Here is a 16,301-nt window from a genome sequence, read left to right on the forward strand (position 1 = left end):
CATCAGTTTTTGCGTTAGTGTGTGTGTGGGTCTTGCTTTATTTTACTTCCTTTATGTCACTGGGGGCCCATCGGACGGGTCCCCATAAGTTGGTAGGACTTCTTCTTTTGTTACTTGTTCTTCTTAGGGTTTAGGCCCCTCGGCCAGGATCTGCAAGTTGGCTCCATTCTTCAGGGCTTTGACACGTTAGCAGTTTGTGACACAAGTCCTGTTATTATCGTCACTTATAATGGCTGGATGTTATTTAGGACCTGTTGCATGTTCAACGTGGTGTAATGGTTAGGTGGTATTCTAGGCTCCAGCACCCATTATGGAGGTTACTTTGAATGGTTGGATGTTATCCATGACCCCTTCCATGCTTGACCTGACGTCACGGTTGGATGATATTCCAGGACCTATTATTACAGTCACTTTGAACGGTTGGATGTTTTTTAGGACCCCTTCCATGCTCAACCTGTCTTAGTGGCTGGATGTATGACAGCTACTTGGAACTGTTGGACGAAGGTCGAGAACCATGCCGATTATTACATTGAACTGTTTTCTAGTACTTGTTCTGCACACTTATTGTGACAGTAAATGGCCTATCGTTCAGTGCTTGCATAGACTTTATTTGTGGATTGCATGTCTTTTTTTCACAACAAAACAAGCTATTGTTCATATGTTTCTTAGTTTTGGTTTTGACTTGGGTAATCGAGGACCATTTTAAGATGGGGGTATGCGACAACCCTGTGATGTATCATGGCTCCGCCAAGTAGAAGATGCAGAGAAGACGGAGCGGATGGTGGAGAGAAAGTGAGAGAACCCCAAACTGATGATGTGTCAACTGTATGGCCGTCCACAGGTCGTGGTGGAAATCTTGGGGCTGTACGAGTAGGTGATGTGATGGGCTGTACAGATTTAATGACGTCGCATATTTTTACGCAATTTTGAGCAAATTTCCTAGTAGATTGTTTTTTGCCGAGAACCTATAAGTATGTGGCCATGGTGCCGGTTGGAACTCAGATTGTGGTGAATCACGAGTGGTCTCACTCGATGATTGTACCAACTGTTGGTGGTTAATATCATTAAACTTTTACCGCCAGGGGTGCTTGTATGGTGGCCAACACTCTTTGAGGGGAACTGTACCTCTGCCGTATTGTCTATAGTATAAGTGTGAAATTTTTACTGTTTCGCTCCAGTTGTGCTCAAGTTTGTATCAAGGATTTCCTGCTTGGCATATGGTGTTGGCCCGTTACAAAAGCAAACAAGGAAACTCCATGTTTCAAATGTGTTATCACTTAACCACTCAGCATGGAATTGTCCCAAATAGAGAGAGAGAGAGACCTTAACAAATGGAAAAAGGAAAAATACATTTGTGTAGTTCAAACGCATAGGGATTCAAATCACTATGCAGTGCAAGAGGACAGTCTTGAGCTGACTACCAGAGAGTTTCTGATGTTGGGTCCTTTAGGTTAAAATGACAGAGCATCTTCCTACAGTATCCGACTCCAAAATAATAATAGGGCTCAATCAGCATGCTTCTCTTGTTTTTACATGCGCAATTTTAGGTTATCTGCAGTTTATGTGGGCTTCACTACGTGCATGCCTTTTTTTGTCTTTGTATATCAAGCAGTCCATGTGTGACTCAGTAAACTTGTAGGACCTTGATTGAACTTGTTTCTAGCTGTTGTACTACTATGGCATTCTCTAATGTTACCCGGCAAAGTAATTATACCTTGAAGCTTTTTGCTTTGTTTATTTATGGCATTTTGTCACTAATATGGAACTTTCTGTTTATCTGGAACTCCTTCCATGAATTTTCTGTTCAGCTTGCATGGGGTCTGATGTTGAGCAAGCTGGTTTTACACCTTACATTGGAGAGGGTTTCATAAGTCCCAACAGGCAGCTAGTAACGGATTTGGTTAAGGATATAGTTACAAAGCAGCCTTCGTTTGCAAGGGCCATACAAAAGAGATGCCTTGGTTCAGCAGGACGAATGGTACAATCTGCTCCAAATGTTGCATAATGTTGCAGTGAAAGATGCATGCTTTATTCTTACCATGGGCTTTTATTTCATGATTCAGGCTCTCCCTGTCACGTTTATGAGCAAATACTTGACAGGGTCAGAAGGGCAAGTTGTATTAGAAGACAATTGTGGTCTTTTTTGGAAAGTCAATTGGATTGCTTACATGCAATCAGGAAGGAGGCTTGCGTTTACAAGAGGCTGGCCTGCATTTGTGTCTCATCATGATGTCAAAGATGGAGATGTGTTTATTGCTGAAATTCTGGCAGCTGACCATTTGAAAGTTCAGGTCATTTCCACTAATTTTGGTTCAGGACAAGGCTACTCTGGCATGGTAAGATTTTCTATTGTGCTTGCATATATATACACATGCATTGACAAGCATGACATATACAACGACTTAAAACTGTGTGGATGGATTTGGGCCTAGTGTCAGGCTATATAATGCATACAATTACATTCAAGTGTAAACACATAGTCAGGTTTGTGTATGTATGCACTGCACACACAGATTAGCACCTTCCTTTTTGGCCTCTAAAGGCCTTAGTATCCGTATGGACGAAGGTTGTTCAATTTTTGTTGCTAGACGGGTGTCCCTTTGAAGAGCCTTATTTAAGTCTTGAGGAGAATTGAGAAAGAAATCATGTCCTTTCAAATGAAATTTCCCAAAAGTTGCATTGTTTTTTGTGTACCACAAATCATTTTAAATTTAAGAAAGTAAACTAAGTTCCACAAAAGCCTGGCACATTGCATATAGACAAAGCCACCCCTTTATATAGAATAAAAGTCTTTTCATTTCCCAATGGCAAGAAGCTTTTCATTTTCTAGACCCTTCACTTTTACATTTTAGATGATTTGAAAGGAGTTTTTTTCTCCCAATTTGTGTTTGAAATTAAGACATGTGGTGAAGGGTTTTGATTTTTAATTGTATCCAATAAGAGCCAAAAAATACAAAGTTCTTTTTAGTCAAGGCAAAAGAGGAGGCAAGTTAAGGCACTGTCCTTTGTACATGCCAAAAATTGGTTAATGTCGAATTTCATCTCATATTGTAAAATGTTAAACCAAACATCATACATATACATATATACATACATATATATATATACATATACATATATACATACATACATATATACATACATACATATACATACATACATATATATACATATATACGTACGTACGTACGTATGTATAATATATGTATGTGTATATATATATATATATATATATATATATATATATATATATATATATATATATATGTGTATGTATATATATATATATATGTACACACACATACATCTCCTCAGACACATTAACTAGTTTTGAAAGAATCTCTTCAACATGTTTGGATGCTTTTTTTGTGAATTAGTACTTTTATATAGTGACATACATGATTCTTTAGGGCCTCCATGGCAAATGAGATAAGCAAGATGCATTGTAAGAAGGCAAGCTTTTAAAACCCTTTTAATGAGGTTCTTTAAGAATGCATTAAAAAACAATTGCTAACTCAAAGTTTTTTAAAATGTGAATATCTAAGCTTTGTAAGTAATTTTTCAATTAAACATGATAATTATCCATTTCTATTTTTTGTACTTTAATTGTTATGGTTGAAGTTTGCCCCCTTTTAATCATAAATAGCAATTAATAGCTTAATTTTTGTAAATCTACCCTTTATATTAAGGGTTAAGTAAAAGGTTTTCGTTTAAACACTACCCTCTCTCTCTCTCTCTCTCTCTCTCCCCTTGCCGCATATTATTATGAGTTTTTACCTTTTTAAAATAGTTTTTTAACTCTCATGACCCCTCAAGAGTCATTTTGTTGCCTTTTGAGGCCCCTGTGAAGACTTCAGCTTGTTGATATTGGACGATTTTTAAAATTTTTTTGTTAGCTGATGTTTGGCTTGCTCTTATTGTTGTTTTGTGATCACTAGGCTCTTTGTCCAGAAGATGGTGTGTCTGCAAAGGATGTTAATAATAACAACGGTAATGAAGAACCTCAGATTTTGGTTGGCAGCAAGAAGCATAACTCTGACATGTCTCCGTTGGCATTTCTGTCACACGATAACAAGGTTTCAAGGCGTAGAAGGTCAAAGTCTGTTAGAAGCTCATCACGCTCATCTTCTCCTATGGAAGGACCATCGAGCATAAACGATGGTTTTCACAGGCCTTTGTCAACTCAGAAGGGACAGGCTTCTGATTTAAAAAAGAATACGGATTCATTCCTCAGTTCCTTGACAGAGAATCACAGAAAGCTGGAGCAAGGTTTTCAGCTGCAGGCAGATGACAGGAAGCGAACTCCTTGTCATGAAGATGCCGACACAATGATGCTCAAAAGAGGGGAAGCAAATGTTGTGGAAACAGCAGGGAAAACCTTCAACAAGAAAAGAAAGTATGAAGCCCAGTATTGCCAATATGCAAAGGAACCTTGCCACCTTTATGTCTTACATGGGTTTAAGTTCTGTATGCTACATATATTAGAGGATTCTCTGGCTCCTTACAAGCAATGTGACTTTGTAGAAGAGCAGACCCAGGCAAGATGTGGGTTTCCTGTGTGTCTCAATCTTTTTGATACAAGGTCTGCCCTCTCTCTCTCTCTCTGTGTGTGTGTGTGTGTGTGTGTGTGTGTGTGTGTGTGTGTGTGTGTGTCTCATTCATTGATACATAAATACTCACAACAGATAGACACAAGACATAGAGTGATCACGTGGCTCTGTAGTATGTCCGGCAAACATAGCCTACTTAACCATGTCTACACGTTGTTAACACATGAATTGCCTAGTATGCCAGCACACATACCTTTCACGAATCATGCCTTCCCTTGTTTTAATTAACCACACATTTGCGGGGGGAGTGTTCATCGGCGGCTTTATGTTTCTATGTCGTGTAACATGCATATGTGAGCATTCGTGCTGTATTGTGATGTGCCAACCATTGAATATACCTTATTGGATGTGCCAACCATTGAATATACCTTATTGTGATGTGTGGCACATATTGAATATACCTTATTGTGATGTGCCAACCATTGAATATACCTTATTGTGATGTGCCAACCATTGAATATACCTTATTGGATGAGATACTTCTGGGAAACCAATGACCCAGGATATCAAGAGTTCCGATCTGGAATGAGACTCATTGGATGAGATACTTCTTGGAAACCAACGACCTAGGATATCGGGGATGTCACAAATTGTTGACAGTTCAAGCCACTGAAGAACGGAGCTAACCTACAGATCTTGGCTCAGAGGCCTAAACCCTAAGAAGAAGAAGTAGCAGAAGAAGTAGAAGAAGTTTCCACCAACGTATGGGACCCCGTCCGATGGGGCCCAAGTGACCTAAAGGCATATAAGTTAAGCAAAACCGCACACATACACACAATCTCTTGTGTGGCAATTGATGACGTGGTGGACCTATACGAATCTCTCGATTTTGTGTTGACATGCTGACGTGGCAGACTTGTAACAGATTTCTGTGTTTTACGTTGATTGTGGACGTGGCAGATTGTATGGATTTCCATAGTTTGCGTTGGTAGCTTTTGGGCAAGATGCTTTTGAATTTGAAGCTTTTCATGTAACTGCTTTTCAAGGCCAATGGCCTTTAAATATGTGCAGAGGGCTCATTCTCTGGCACTCTTCTGGGTGAAGGTACAGAGCGTGAGTACTGGCATTGTACCAAGTTCAGGTAATATAAAGAAATGTTGAAAGAGGCACCAAGGTTTGGGGCTAATGATCTCTCGGGGTGCAACTCCGCCACTCCCCGTCTCGTGTCGTGCATCTCTTTAAGTTCAGTTGTTATTTGAAGTGCTTAAAGTTGTTCAATCTACTCTTTTCCGCTGGCATGTGGTGCCGTCCCCTTGCTACTGGAGGTCCCATAAATTATGCATGAAGGAAACTGATCTAGTAAGGACCTCAACTACGGGGGGGGGGGCAACTAGCTCGGTGCGAATAATCTCATGTGGCACCGAGGCCTTAGCCCAAAACAACCGAGGGATCATAGAGACTAGAGGCCTCTCCATACATCTCCATCCATCAATGCTACCAGATTTGCCATTGTGGTCCACTTATGGTCCCCAAATCTGAACCCAATAAAGCATAGCTGAAGCCACTAGAGTGTCAAAAACCCATAGCTTTGTTCGAGGTTCCTGAAACTGAACCTGCGAACACATCTTTTCCAATCCTCTCAAGGCTGCATAAGCTCTCGTCAATCTAGTCTTTGTTGCTCTCCTCAATGAAAATACCGGTACACTGAAGACTGGTGTACGCATCTGTATACTCCACCGTTTTGTGACCATATGTAAAATTGGGTGTTGACCTCCTGACCCACTGTGGTGTGGTGTTAAACACCATAACCTTGGTTTTTCCTAGGTTAACAGACAATACACTATGGTGGGCAAATGTGTACAAAGCATTTAAATGACGTTGCATCCCCTCCGGGGAGTCAGAAATCAACACAATATCATCATCATATAACAATAGTGGCATCCATGTCCCTGCCAATTGTGCTCCTTTATCACCATCCCTCTCAATGTAGTCAGCAACCTCATCCACATACATGCCAAATAGTGCAGGGGATAGCTGGCAGCCGTGTTTCACCCCAATAGTGGAGTGGACCACATCACAAATCCCCCCGTGGAGTGCATGCATGCCCCACTACTGACTTGTATAGAGCCATGATCCCCCAAATCAACTCTTTGGGTACGTCCATCTTTTGCAGTCTGCGCATCAATCTAGCTCTGGGTACTTACTATATTGAAGGCTTTGCGGAAATCCACAAAGCAACAATAGCTCACGTGATCTCCCCTCCTCAATAATGGCTCTGAGTGTCAAAATATGATCAAGAGTATAGAAACCTCTACTGAAACCCGCATGTCCTGTTGCTCGTATGCCCTCTCTCTCTCTGCCCAGCTAATCAATTGCTCCTCAAAGATGGATGCGTACAACCATGCCAATGTGTGTCCAATCATGATAGTGCGGTAATTCCTAGGCTCCATATGGTTCCTGACTTGAAGATAGGTACGATAGTGGACAAACTCCAAGCATCTTGTCACGTGCACATCTAACCCTATGTGCATGTGGACAAGCTGACCTATTTCTAGGGTTTAGGAAGCCTAGGAAGTGTTCTGGCACCCTTGTGAGCTTGTACGCAGGCTGTGCTGCTGCGTGCATGTCTAGGCACTTAGAGTAGCTGCATACCCTCTGATTGCACAACCCATCAGTACCTAGCATGAGCATTTTCCTCCACATGAACCCTTTTTTGCTCAAAGTGCATTTGAACCACCTCTTGCACTTATTTATAAATATGTGACTTTTTATCAAAGCGTGGGGGCTAAATCCATACTGCACTCAGCCTAATTCGGCTATATAAGGAACCCTAGCGTTGGCATTTTTCAGCAGAGGAGCAAAACAGAGAGCCTCTCAACAGATCAACGCCCTTGGCCTCGCAGCGCAACACCTTTTCCCACAGCAGATCCTTGCCGGAACTCAGCCCATTGCCCCCAAATCAGCCAGCGTTTTCAGATTTCAGTTACCAGCGTTTTGCATAGCATCGTCGTCGTCATCGTTGCCGCCGCCGGCACAGTTGCAGAATTCGGCCCTAGACCAACGATCAGTTTTCAGCCGGCATCAGCCCTAGTGTTTTGCATTTTCAGCTCTAACCTCGCCATCGTTGTCGCCACGACCGATCGTCGTCGTTGGCATAGTCCTCTCTAGCAATAGAGAGGGGGGGACCCTTGGAGGGGGGTTTGGGACCCCATCTGGTGTCGTCTCTTCTCTCTTTCTAGCACTCTCATGCACTTGCACTCACTGTTTCCACTCTCTTTGTTTTGTTTATTACACATTCTCTCTCTAAGTAAGGAAGGCTCTTCCTTCCGCTAAGTAAAAGGAACCTTGAGCACTCATTGATCACTCATCCTGAGCTTACACCATCATTCACTTCCGTTGCACATTACACATCCGGTAGGCCCTCACACATGGCACAATTGAACATCACTAAGCACTGCAAGAAAATCTCTGGCATGTATAAAATGCTCCACTATCAGGCCATCGTGATCATATGCTCTCTTGGTCTTTGACCTGTCAATGGATTTCTTTACCATCTTGGCGGTAAAGAAAGCACATGTGTGTGGGCACTCATTGATCACTCATCCTGAGCTTACACCATCATTCACTTCCGTTGCACATTACACATCCGGTAGGCCCTCACACATGGCACAATTGAACATCACTAAGCACTGCAAGCAAATCTCTGGCATGTATAAAATGCTCCACTATCAGGCCATCGTGATCATATGCTCTCCTGGTCTTTGACCTGTCAATGGATTTCTTTACCATCTTGGCGGTAAAGAAAGCACATGTGTGTGGGCATGGCTCTTGCGGATTTGGAAGAGGCGGTTGCCTCAAGATTGTGTAGAGGGATGACACATACTGACCCCATACCTCCATAGAAGTGATGAGTGGTGGGGGAGAGTGCTCATGAAGAGTGGCCATGCCTTGCCTAAATCCTGGCTCAAACACAACTGATATAAATTCTGCTTTAGACAAGCTAGAAACACCCTCTTCTTATGTCATACCAAATGTCGAGAGGCAATCAGTGATTGCTTGTGAGTAATGACTCCTAGAAGTACCTCCATCTCAAGTCGGGCTTTGGTCTCTCTACACTCTGCATCATACCAACTTTTCTAGGGTATGCTCCCAGAACGTCACGTTGTCCAGGCTCAATGTGTAGGTATGCCTCTGCTATTGCATCCTCTAGTGTCTCTGTCAATATATATATATATATATATATATATATATATAATATATAATATACAGACCCAACATCTCATTTGGTCGCATGCATTATTGTGTCTTTTCAGGCTTACAGACAGGCGGTTGGGATGTTGCTACGAGCTCTGTTTTGCAGGGAGAGAGAGTTACATGACCGTTTGGGATGCATACGCGTCTAGACATATGGAAGAGTTTTCAAGAGGGGTTTTTGGGGAAGTGCGTGATTGTTGCTAGCGAGACTATTAGTCACGTTCTAACAGAAACATCTGAATTCTCCTATCATTTTTTGGTATTGACATGGATATCTAAGGTAGATAGGATGGATATGTATTTCTTTGCATATTTCAAGGAGCATCCCATGGGGACTTCTATTAGGGCCTTTTGTGATTGTACAGAGAGCTTGCACTTAGATGTTGATGAGGTCCTTGGGCATAGCTTAAGACTATTTTGAGCTCTTGCTTAGTGCAGATTGACTGATGGTGTTTTGCATGCCAGAGAGGAGGTTTGGTCTCATGTCCAGCCAGTGGTTACAGAGTCTATGCGTCATAGTTTAGTGATGCATGATGGAGTGGTTGGTATTGATGGTGCCTCTTGTCCGTGGAGAGGATGGGTTTGTACTTTTTTTGTAGGTTTGGGATGTGCTTAGTCCTGTTATGCTCTCTGGTTTACAACATTTTTTTGGTACAGGAGAGATGCCTGCCACTAGGGCTTTGGGCCTTATTCTCTTATACCGAAAGGCGGGGATGCATCTTTCCTCAGACAGTGGAGGCCGATCATTCTCGTGTCTTTTATGTATAAGATATTAGCTCTCATGATTGGTACGTTTTTGAGACCGTTTTTGCTTGATCTCATCCATGTTTCACAGATAGGTTTTGTGCAAGATTGATACATTTTGGACAACATCTTCATCTTTTATGAGGTAGTTGAGTGGGCATGATAGTCAAGACAACTAGTAGCCATGATGCTTCTCGATTTTGAGAAGGCCTATGATAGAGTTGATTGGGGTTTTTTGGAGGGCACTATGCAAATGATGGGCTTCCCCTTGCAATGGATTTCAAGAGTTCCAACATTGTAGCGTAGCGGATAGGCATCGTCATGATCTCAAGCTAGTTGAAGGACAATTTGTTCTTCTCAAGTTTGACAAAGAGCCACTTAAGAAACAGGCAATCAGAAAGGGAAAGTTGTAAAACTTTCCAACAGATATTATGGCCCGTTTAAGATTGCAGAACAGATAAATGACGTTGCATTTAGATTGGATCTTCCAAAGACTTGGAAAATCCATAATGCTTTTCACATGAACCTTCTACGACCTTTTGTTGGTGAACCTCCTGCAAAACCACTTATAGAAGATCCCCTTGAAGTAGATGAAACTGAAGAAATACTTCTTCCAGATCAGATTATTTATTATCAGGAGCGCCAACTGAAGTCTAGAAGAACTCATCGTAGTACTTAGTAAAGTTCAAGAATTACTCTCCTCTAGATGCTCAATGGATGACAGAATCAGAATTGCAAGTTTTTCCAAACATCCTGCATCAATATCACGAAGCCCTCCAGTTGAGGACAACTATTTAGAAGCTAGAGGAATGTAATATTATTAGCTATGGCTACAAATAAATGAAAATGATTTTTGTGCACACAATAAATTTATTGGTACCAATTAACTATTTAAAATAGACGGGTAAATTTTCGGGTGCAATGTGCCGTTTGGAAATCTATCCTTGTCCAAATAGTATGATAAATAGAACAGTAATTGGGCACATCACATGAATAAGATGGTGTCCCTAGTTTGCTCAAAAAAGCCATAACTTAATAGTTTGGCGATGGCCGCCCAAAAAAGTGGCCGACCGGACACAGTGGAAATACATCTCGACAGGAGCCGACAGATTGAGTAGAGCGAGACATGAATTCGGCCGATTTATTAACGCTCCATATTGGCCAAAAAACCGGGTGTCAATACGTTTTTAAGTGTAGAGCGAGACATGAATTCGACCGATTTATTAACGCTCCAGATTGGCCAAAAAACTGGGTGTCAATACCTTTTAAAATAAGTGGCCGGGCCAATTTGAAGAGACCTAATTTAATAAACGTATAAAAGACTCAACTTCTAGCGTGAGAAATCTGCAACAAGCAAATATTAGCAATTTTCGAATTCTCTCTCGTGCATGCAATGCTATTTGGAAAACTTTCCTCCCCTGCTTGGCCTTAAGAATGGAAGCGCTACCTGTTGGGAGGGGTTTGCCAACAGAAAAACACGGAATGTAAAGTCGTACCAGCATACAACCAGGAGAATCTCCAATATACCATGAAATGCCAGGTGCGAGGACACTAACCATGGAGGAGCGAGGAACATTGGGAGATGGTAGAGCACAAAGAAGAGGTGGAGATGGAGATGGAGATGGAGAGGTGGCAGCAGAGAGAGGAGGAGGAGGTATAAGCATAAGGGGTGAAGGTGGGAGAGAGAAGGAGGAGGTATAAGCATAAGGGGTGAAGGTGGGAGAGAAAGAGGAAAGGGTGATGAGGGTGCAGGTGCAGTAGGGGGTGAAGTTGGAGGCTTAGGAGGTGCCTAAGAAGATGGAAGAGATGGAAAATCCATGTCCATGGCAAAATGTAGTGCAGCTCTTGGAGAGGCAACCTTGGGTGTAACATATTTGCACCAAACGCCTTTTCGGACACATGCAAAAGGGCGAAACGTTTTCCTGCCATTTTTGCTTTTCAGAAACACATTTTCGGCCATTTTAATTTTTGGGGGTCTTCTTGCCGCTTTCGAATTTTGTTGCACGGTAAACTCTGCATACCTCCCAGAGTCCACTACATACCACCCATGTCACAAAAATACGGAAGCGTAAACTGACTTTTAATTTAGAGAGAGAGAGAGAGAGAGAAAGCTTGACACTTCATTGGGGACCAGAAGATGGGCTGGTCCCTCCCCATAAAGAGATAATCTTTATTACTAAGGGAGAATCTTTACAAGCACAGGAACGGGGCAATAGCCCGTCCTCTATTCTTTCTTTTCTGCTTCTGATTGAGAGAGTGCGAGAGCTACTCTCTAAATACTGAGAGGATTTTCCCTCTGCTATGAGATTTTGGGAAGCTCTCGAAAACGAGTCTATCTTCCACAAAACTCAACGGAAGCTCTCGAAAATGAGAGTCTACCTTTTGCTAACTGTGTCCCTTTATGCATAATCATTCCTGCAACAAAAACAAGGGAGAAACACGCCTGCTTGCTGTAATTTCTGCACATAACTTGAAAATGTTACCTAAGCACCTTCCAAAGCCGAAATAGAGACTTTTTTCGCGATGGAATCGCACCAAACTTTGTGTACGCATAGTGTAGATAGAGAAGAACTAGATTCTATGTGTATTTTGCTGAAATTCACCCTAAAAGAGATGATTAGGGGCTGAAAACAGAGAATTTACAGCCATCACACTCTACGAAGAGAGTGCCTGCTGCAACTTCTCGTGATGAAACTTCACTAAAGCTGGCTATGGCTATGAGAACCCTTGTTCTAGACAATGGGAGCACGAGGCCACCACATATGTTGAAAGGGGCTGCTCTCAAGCTTCCATGGAGGGCTCCAATGCGTAGAGCTTACTCACAATAGGGGAGGTAGGAACACTGCCAACACTGAGAAGAGGGGGAGGGGGGGCTCTTATCAAGCCAGAAGGAAGAGGGGACGCTAAGAAGAGAGAGAGGGTGAGAGTGAGAGTGAGAGGGTTAGTTTGCATTGGTAAGTGTGTCAAGTGGCACACGACCATTCAACTTTCACATTTAAAAGTCCCTAGGCTATTAATGAAATGTGTAAATTAACTCACAACTGCACACACAGATGCTACTAATGAAATGTTAGTTGCTCCCTAACACAATGCCGTACCGACAGTGCTCTGGCATTACTTATTCGCACTTGTCCGACCATTTGGTCCATCACAAACCATTTAAAATAATTTAATTGATTTATCCTGAGGCCGTAAAAATAATTCAGGCCTTAGGGTTACTGTTGTTCTAAGGACCCCATCTCATTCCTGTGCTTGCACACTATCGCGCGCAATTTTCTGAGCCTGAAATCTGAGGCTACTATCTACCCCTTCATTGAAGATCCGATTTCCCAATCACTAGGGCTTCATGGTATTTTCTGCTAGGATCTCCCTGATGTGCTCTAGCCCAAAATTGGGCGCACCTGAGGTCCCAGATTTGCTAGATCTATTCTGATGTGCACACAACTAATTAGATAATTCTTTTCTCGTAAATAAATTAATTATTTACAAAGTCTGACATAGTTACATCCCTCTTGGTTCTAAACAGTTGACCTCAACTGTAGAGCATTAACATAAGTGTGCAAGATGTCTGGGTAGTCCTTGAGATCGGACTTAGTCATCCACTTTGCATCTAAAGGGGTGTAATTCTTGAACTTGACTAAATACTTTCGATGTAGGCTCCCGGACTTGTCTGTTAGAGTGGTGTATTATCTGTTCAGGGTGAAGACTTTCCTCAGTCTCTTCGACTTCTGGAGGATCTTCTTGTACTGGCGCCACTGGAGGAGGTCCAACATATGGTCGGAGGAGACTTACATTGAAAGCATTATGGATGCGCCAATGAGGAGGCAAATCCAATCTAAAAGTCACGTCATTGACTTTATCTGTAATCTTGAAAGGGCCGTAAAATCTATGGAAAAGTTTAACAACTTTCTCTTTTCCGACCCGCTTTTTCAATCTAGCTTTCTCAAACTTTAGTAGGATATATTGTCCTTTTTCAAGATTGAGATTCCTTCTGTGCTTGTCTGCTTTTCTTCTGTTGCTGTTGAGTACGAAGAATCGCTTGCTTTACTTGTTGATAGGCAATATCAATATTGCGCACAAATTCATCTGCGGCGAAGATGTTTTCTTTGGTAACCATAATAGGAAGTAAGAGTGGCTTCCCATAAATGATTTTGAAGGGAGCTTTACCAGTTATGGAATGTATGATATTATTATACGCAAACCCAACTAACGGTAAGTACTGTTCCCATTCGGATTGTCTTTCCGAAACATAACACTTGAGGAGGTCTAAAACAGTGGCATTAGCGATTTCGCTTTGACCATCTGTTTGGGGATGATAAGCTGATGAGAAATCAAGCTTAGCTCCCAAGTTCTCGAATAATGCTTGCCAAATTAGACTAATCATGCGAGGATCTCTATCGTTGACAATAGTCTTTGGCAACCCATGATGTTTAAAAATTTGAGCTAGAAATATTCTAGCCATGTGATCAGCCTTGATTGTCTTCTTAACTGGAAGGAACTGTGCTTGCTTACTGAATCTGTCTTGCTTACTGAATCTGTCTTCTATAGTCCAGATTGCATCATTTCCATTCTTGGATCTAGGAAGATCCGTAATAAAATCCATGGCAATACTTTCCCCATGGCGTGTTAGGCATAGGGAGTGGCTGAAGCTTGCCATAAACTTTATGTCTGTCATATTTCACTTTTTGATAGACTAAACACTCGCGTACATATTTTCAATGTCCGCACGGAGTGTTGGCCAAAAGAAATATCTTTCGAGGGCACTAGTGGTAGCAGCAATTCCCCGATGACGGGCATAAGGAGAATTATGTGCTTCATCCATCACCTTCTGTCGTAAGGGCTGAGCTATGCATATTGCTTGTTGACGATATAGTGTATTATCCCTAATGGAATAAGGTGGCCTTGAGTGACCAGCTTGAAGATCTGCCCAGATTAAGCGAAGTCTGGATCTTGAGGATACATCTCATTGAGAGATTCTAGTTCCTATGATAAATTATTGTCAGTGCATTGATCTTTGGACGCCTGGAGAGAGCATCTGCAACTGCATTCTTTGTTCCATAAGTGTGTAAAATCTGAAAATGGAACATTGAAAGAAAGTTGGCCCATCTTATCTGCTTTTCTGATAACTTTCTCTGTGTGAGAAAGTAGCGAAGACTCTGATGATCTGTTTTCAGCTCCTAACAGATAATGTTTCCAAATGGAAAGAGCATGAATTATTGCCATTAGCTCTTTCTCATATATGGAAGCATGCAACTCTACATCTTTAAAGCGCCGACTTTCGTAGGCTATGGCGTGACCCTCTTGGTTCAAAATTGCTCCTACACAATCTCCAGATGCGTCGCAGTATACCTCGAAAGGTTTGCGAAGATCAGGGACGGTGAGAACAGGTCCATGACTAAGTAGATACTTAAGCTTGTCAAAAGCTTGTTTTTGTCCAGGCCCCCAATGGAATGGAATCCGCTTCTTTGTCAGATCATGGAGGGGACTTGCTATGGCGGCAAAGGCTCGAATGAAACGCCGATAATAGGAACACAGGCCGAGAAAACTTCGTACATCATGTACTGTAGTTGGCGTAGGCCATTCTACAACTGCTTGAATCTTATCAGGGTCCATTCTCACCCGGTTGTGAGATACTATATGGCCCAAATAGTGGATTTCATTTAGAAAGAACTCACTCTTCTTAGCATTCACAAATAATTTGTGTTTGCGTAATTCTTCAAACGCTAATGCGAGATGCTTATATTGTTCGTCTTCCGTCTCTGAGAAGATTAAGACATCATCGAAGAAAACTTATGTAAATCTTCTATATGAGTGAAAGATTCTATCCATCATTCTGTTGAATGTGGCTGGTGCACTAGTGAGTCCAAAAGGTATCACTAAGAATTCATACAACCTGAAGGTTGTTCTGAATGAAGTCTTATGCACATCCTGAGGAGCTATGCGGATTTGATGATACCCACTCTTCAAGTCTATACGACTAAAGACACTTGCTCCTTGTAACTTATCAAGGATGTCATCAATCGAGGGATTGGGAATCGATTCTTGATTGTGGTCTTGTTTAAAGATCTATAGTCTATGCACATGCGGAATGTGCCATCCTTTTTCTGTACTAGCAAGATTGGTGAACAATATGGAGAAGTACTAGGCCTTATTAAGCCCTTCTCCAAAAGTTCGTTAACCTACTTGAGGATTTCCTCTTGCTGCATTAGACTAACTCGATAAGGGGGCTGATTTGGAGGAGAACTTCTTGGGATCAAATCAATCGTACGATCCTCAGGTCGAGAAGGTGGGAGTTCATTTGGAAGTTCATCTGCAAAACAATCTTTAAAACTTTCTAATAACTTAATTCCTTTTTGCTCTAAAGAGGAAGAAAGTTGTGAAGCAGACTCGTCTCTCTCTCTTGCAAAAATTAAGTACGCAGAAACACACTTTCTCATTACTTTCTTGATTGCAATGTGATTGGCGATGGGGATACGCCAATCACCTGCATCCGCAAGTACAAGATATTCCTTTCCTTTATGATCAAAGGATAAAGTTTTCCGAACATAGTCAGGAATGGGATGCATCTTGTAGTGTCGAGGCATTCCCAAGATGACATCACATTCTTCAAGTGAAGCTAATAAGAAAGACTCTTGATCTTTGTAGTTGTCGACCTGTAAATTGAGCTTCCCTATGATTGGAGTAGAGCTGGAGTTCTGCCCTTTGAAAGCAGATTGTGCTTGAATAGAAACTCCAAAACGATTGGGTTGTAAA

General features: G+C 41.9%; 1 protein-coding gene across 1 annotated transcript in view; it reads left to right on the top strand.

Annotated features, from left to right (window-relative positions):
* The window catches only part of LOC147465966 (uncharacterized), a 101,219-nt gene that overhangs the window by 65,976 nt on the left and 18,942 nt on the right, over positions 1 to 16,301 (top strand). The window contains exons 2-4 of the mRNA XM_086522978.1: positions 1,809 to 1,978; positions 2,064 to 2,336; positions 3,939 to 4,582. Of these exons, the coding sequence (XP_086379104.1) occupies positions 1,814 to 1,978; positions 2,064 to 2,336; positions 3,939 to 4,582 (1,082 nt within the window). The 5' untranslated portion in view covers positions 1,809 to 1,813. The remainder of the gene's footprint in view (positions 1 to 1,808; positions 1,979 to 2,063; positions 2,337 to 3,938; positions 4,583 to 16,301) is intronic.

The sequence above is a fragment of the Adiantum capillus-veneris genome, chromosome 1, assembly GCF_014529385.1.
Source record: "Adiantum capillus-veneris isolate H3 chromosome 1, ASM1452938v2, whole genome shotgun sequence".
In the NCBI taxonomy this organism is placed as follows: domain Eukaryota; kingdom Viridiplantae; phylum Streptophyta; class Polypodiopsida; order Polypodiales; family Pteridaceae; genus Adiantum; species Adiantum capillus-veneris.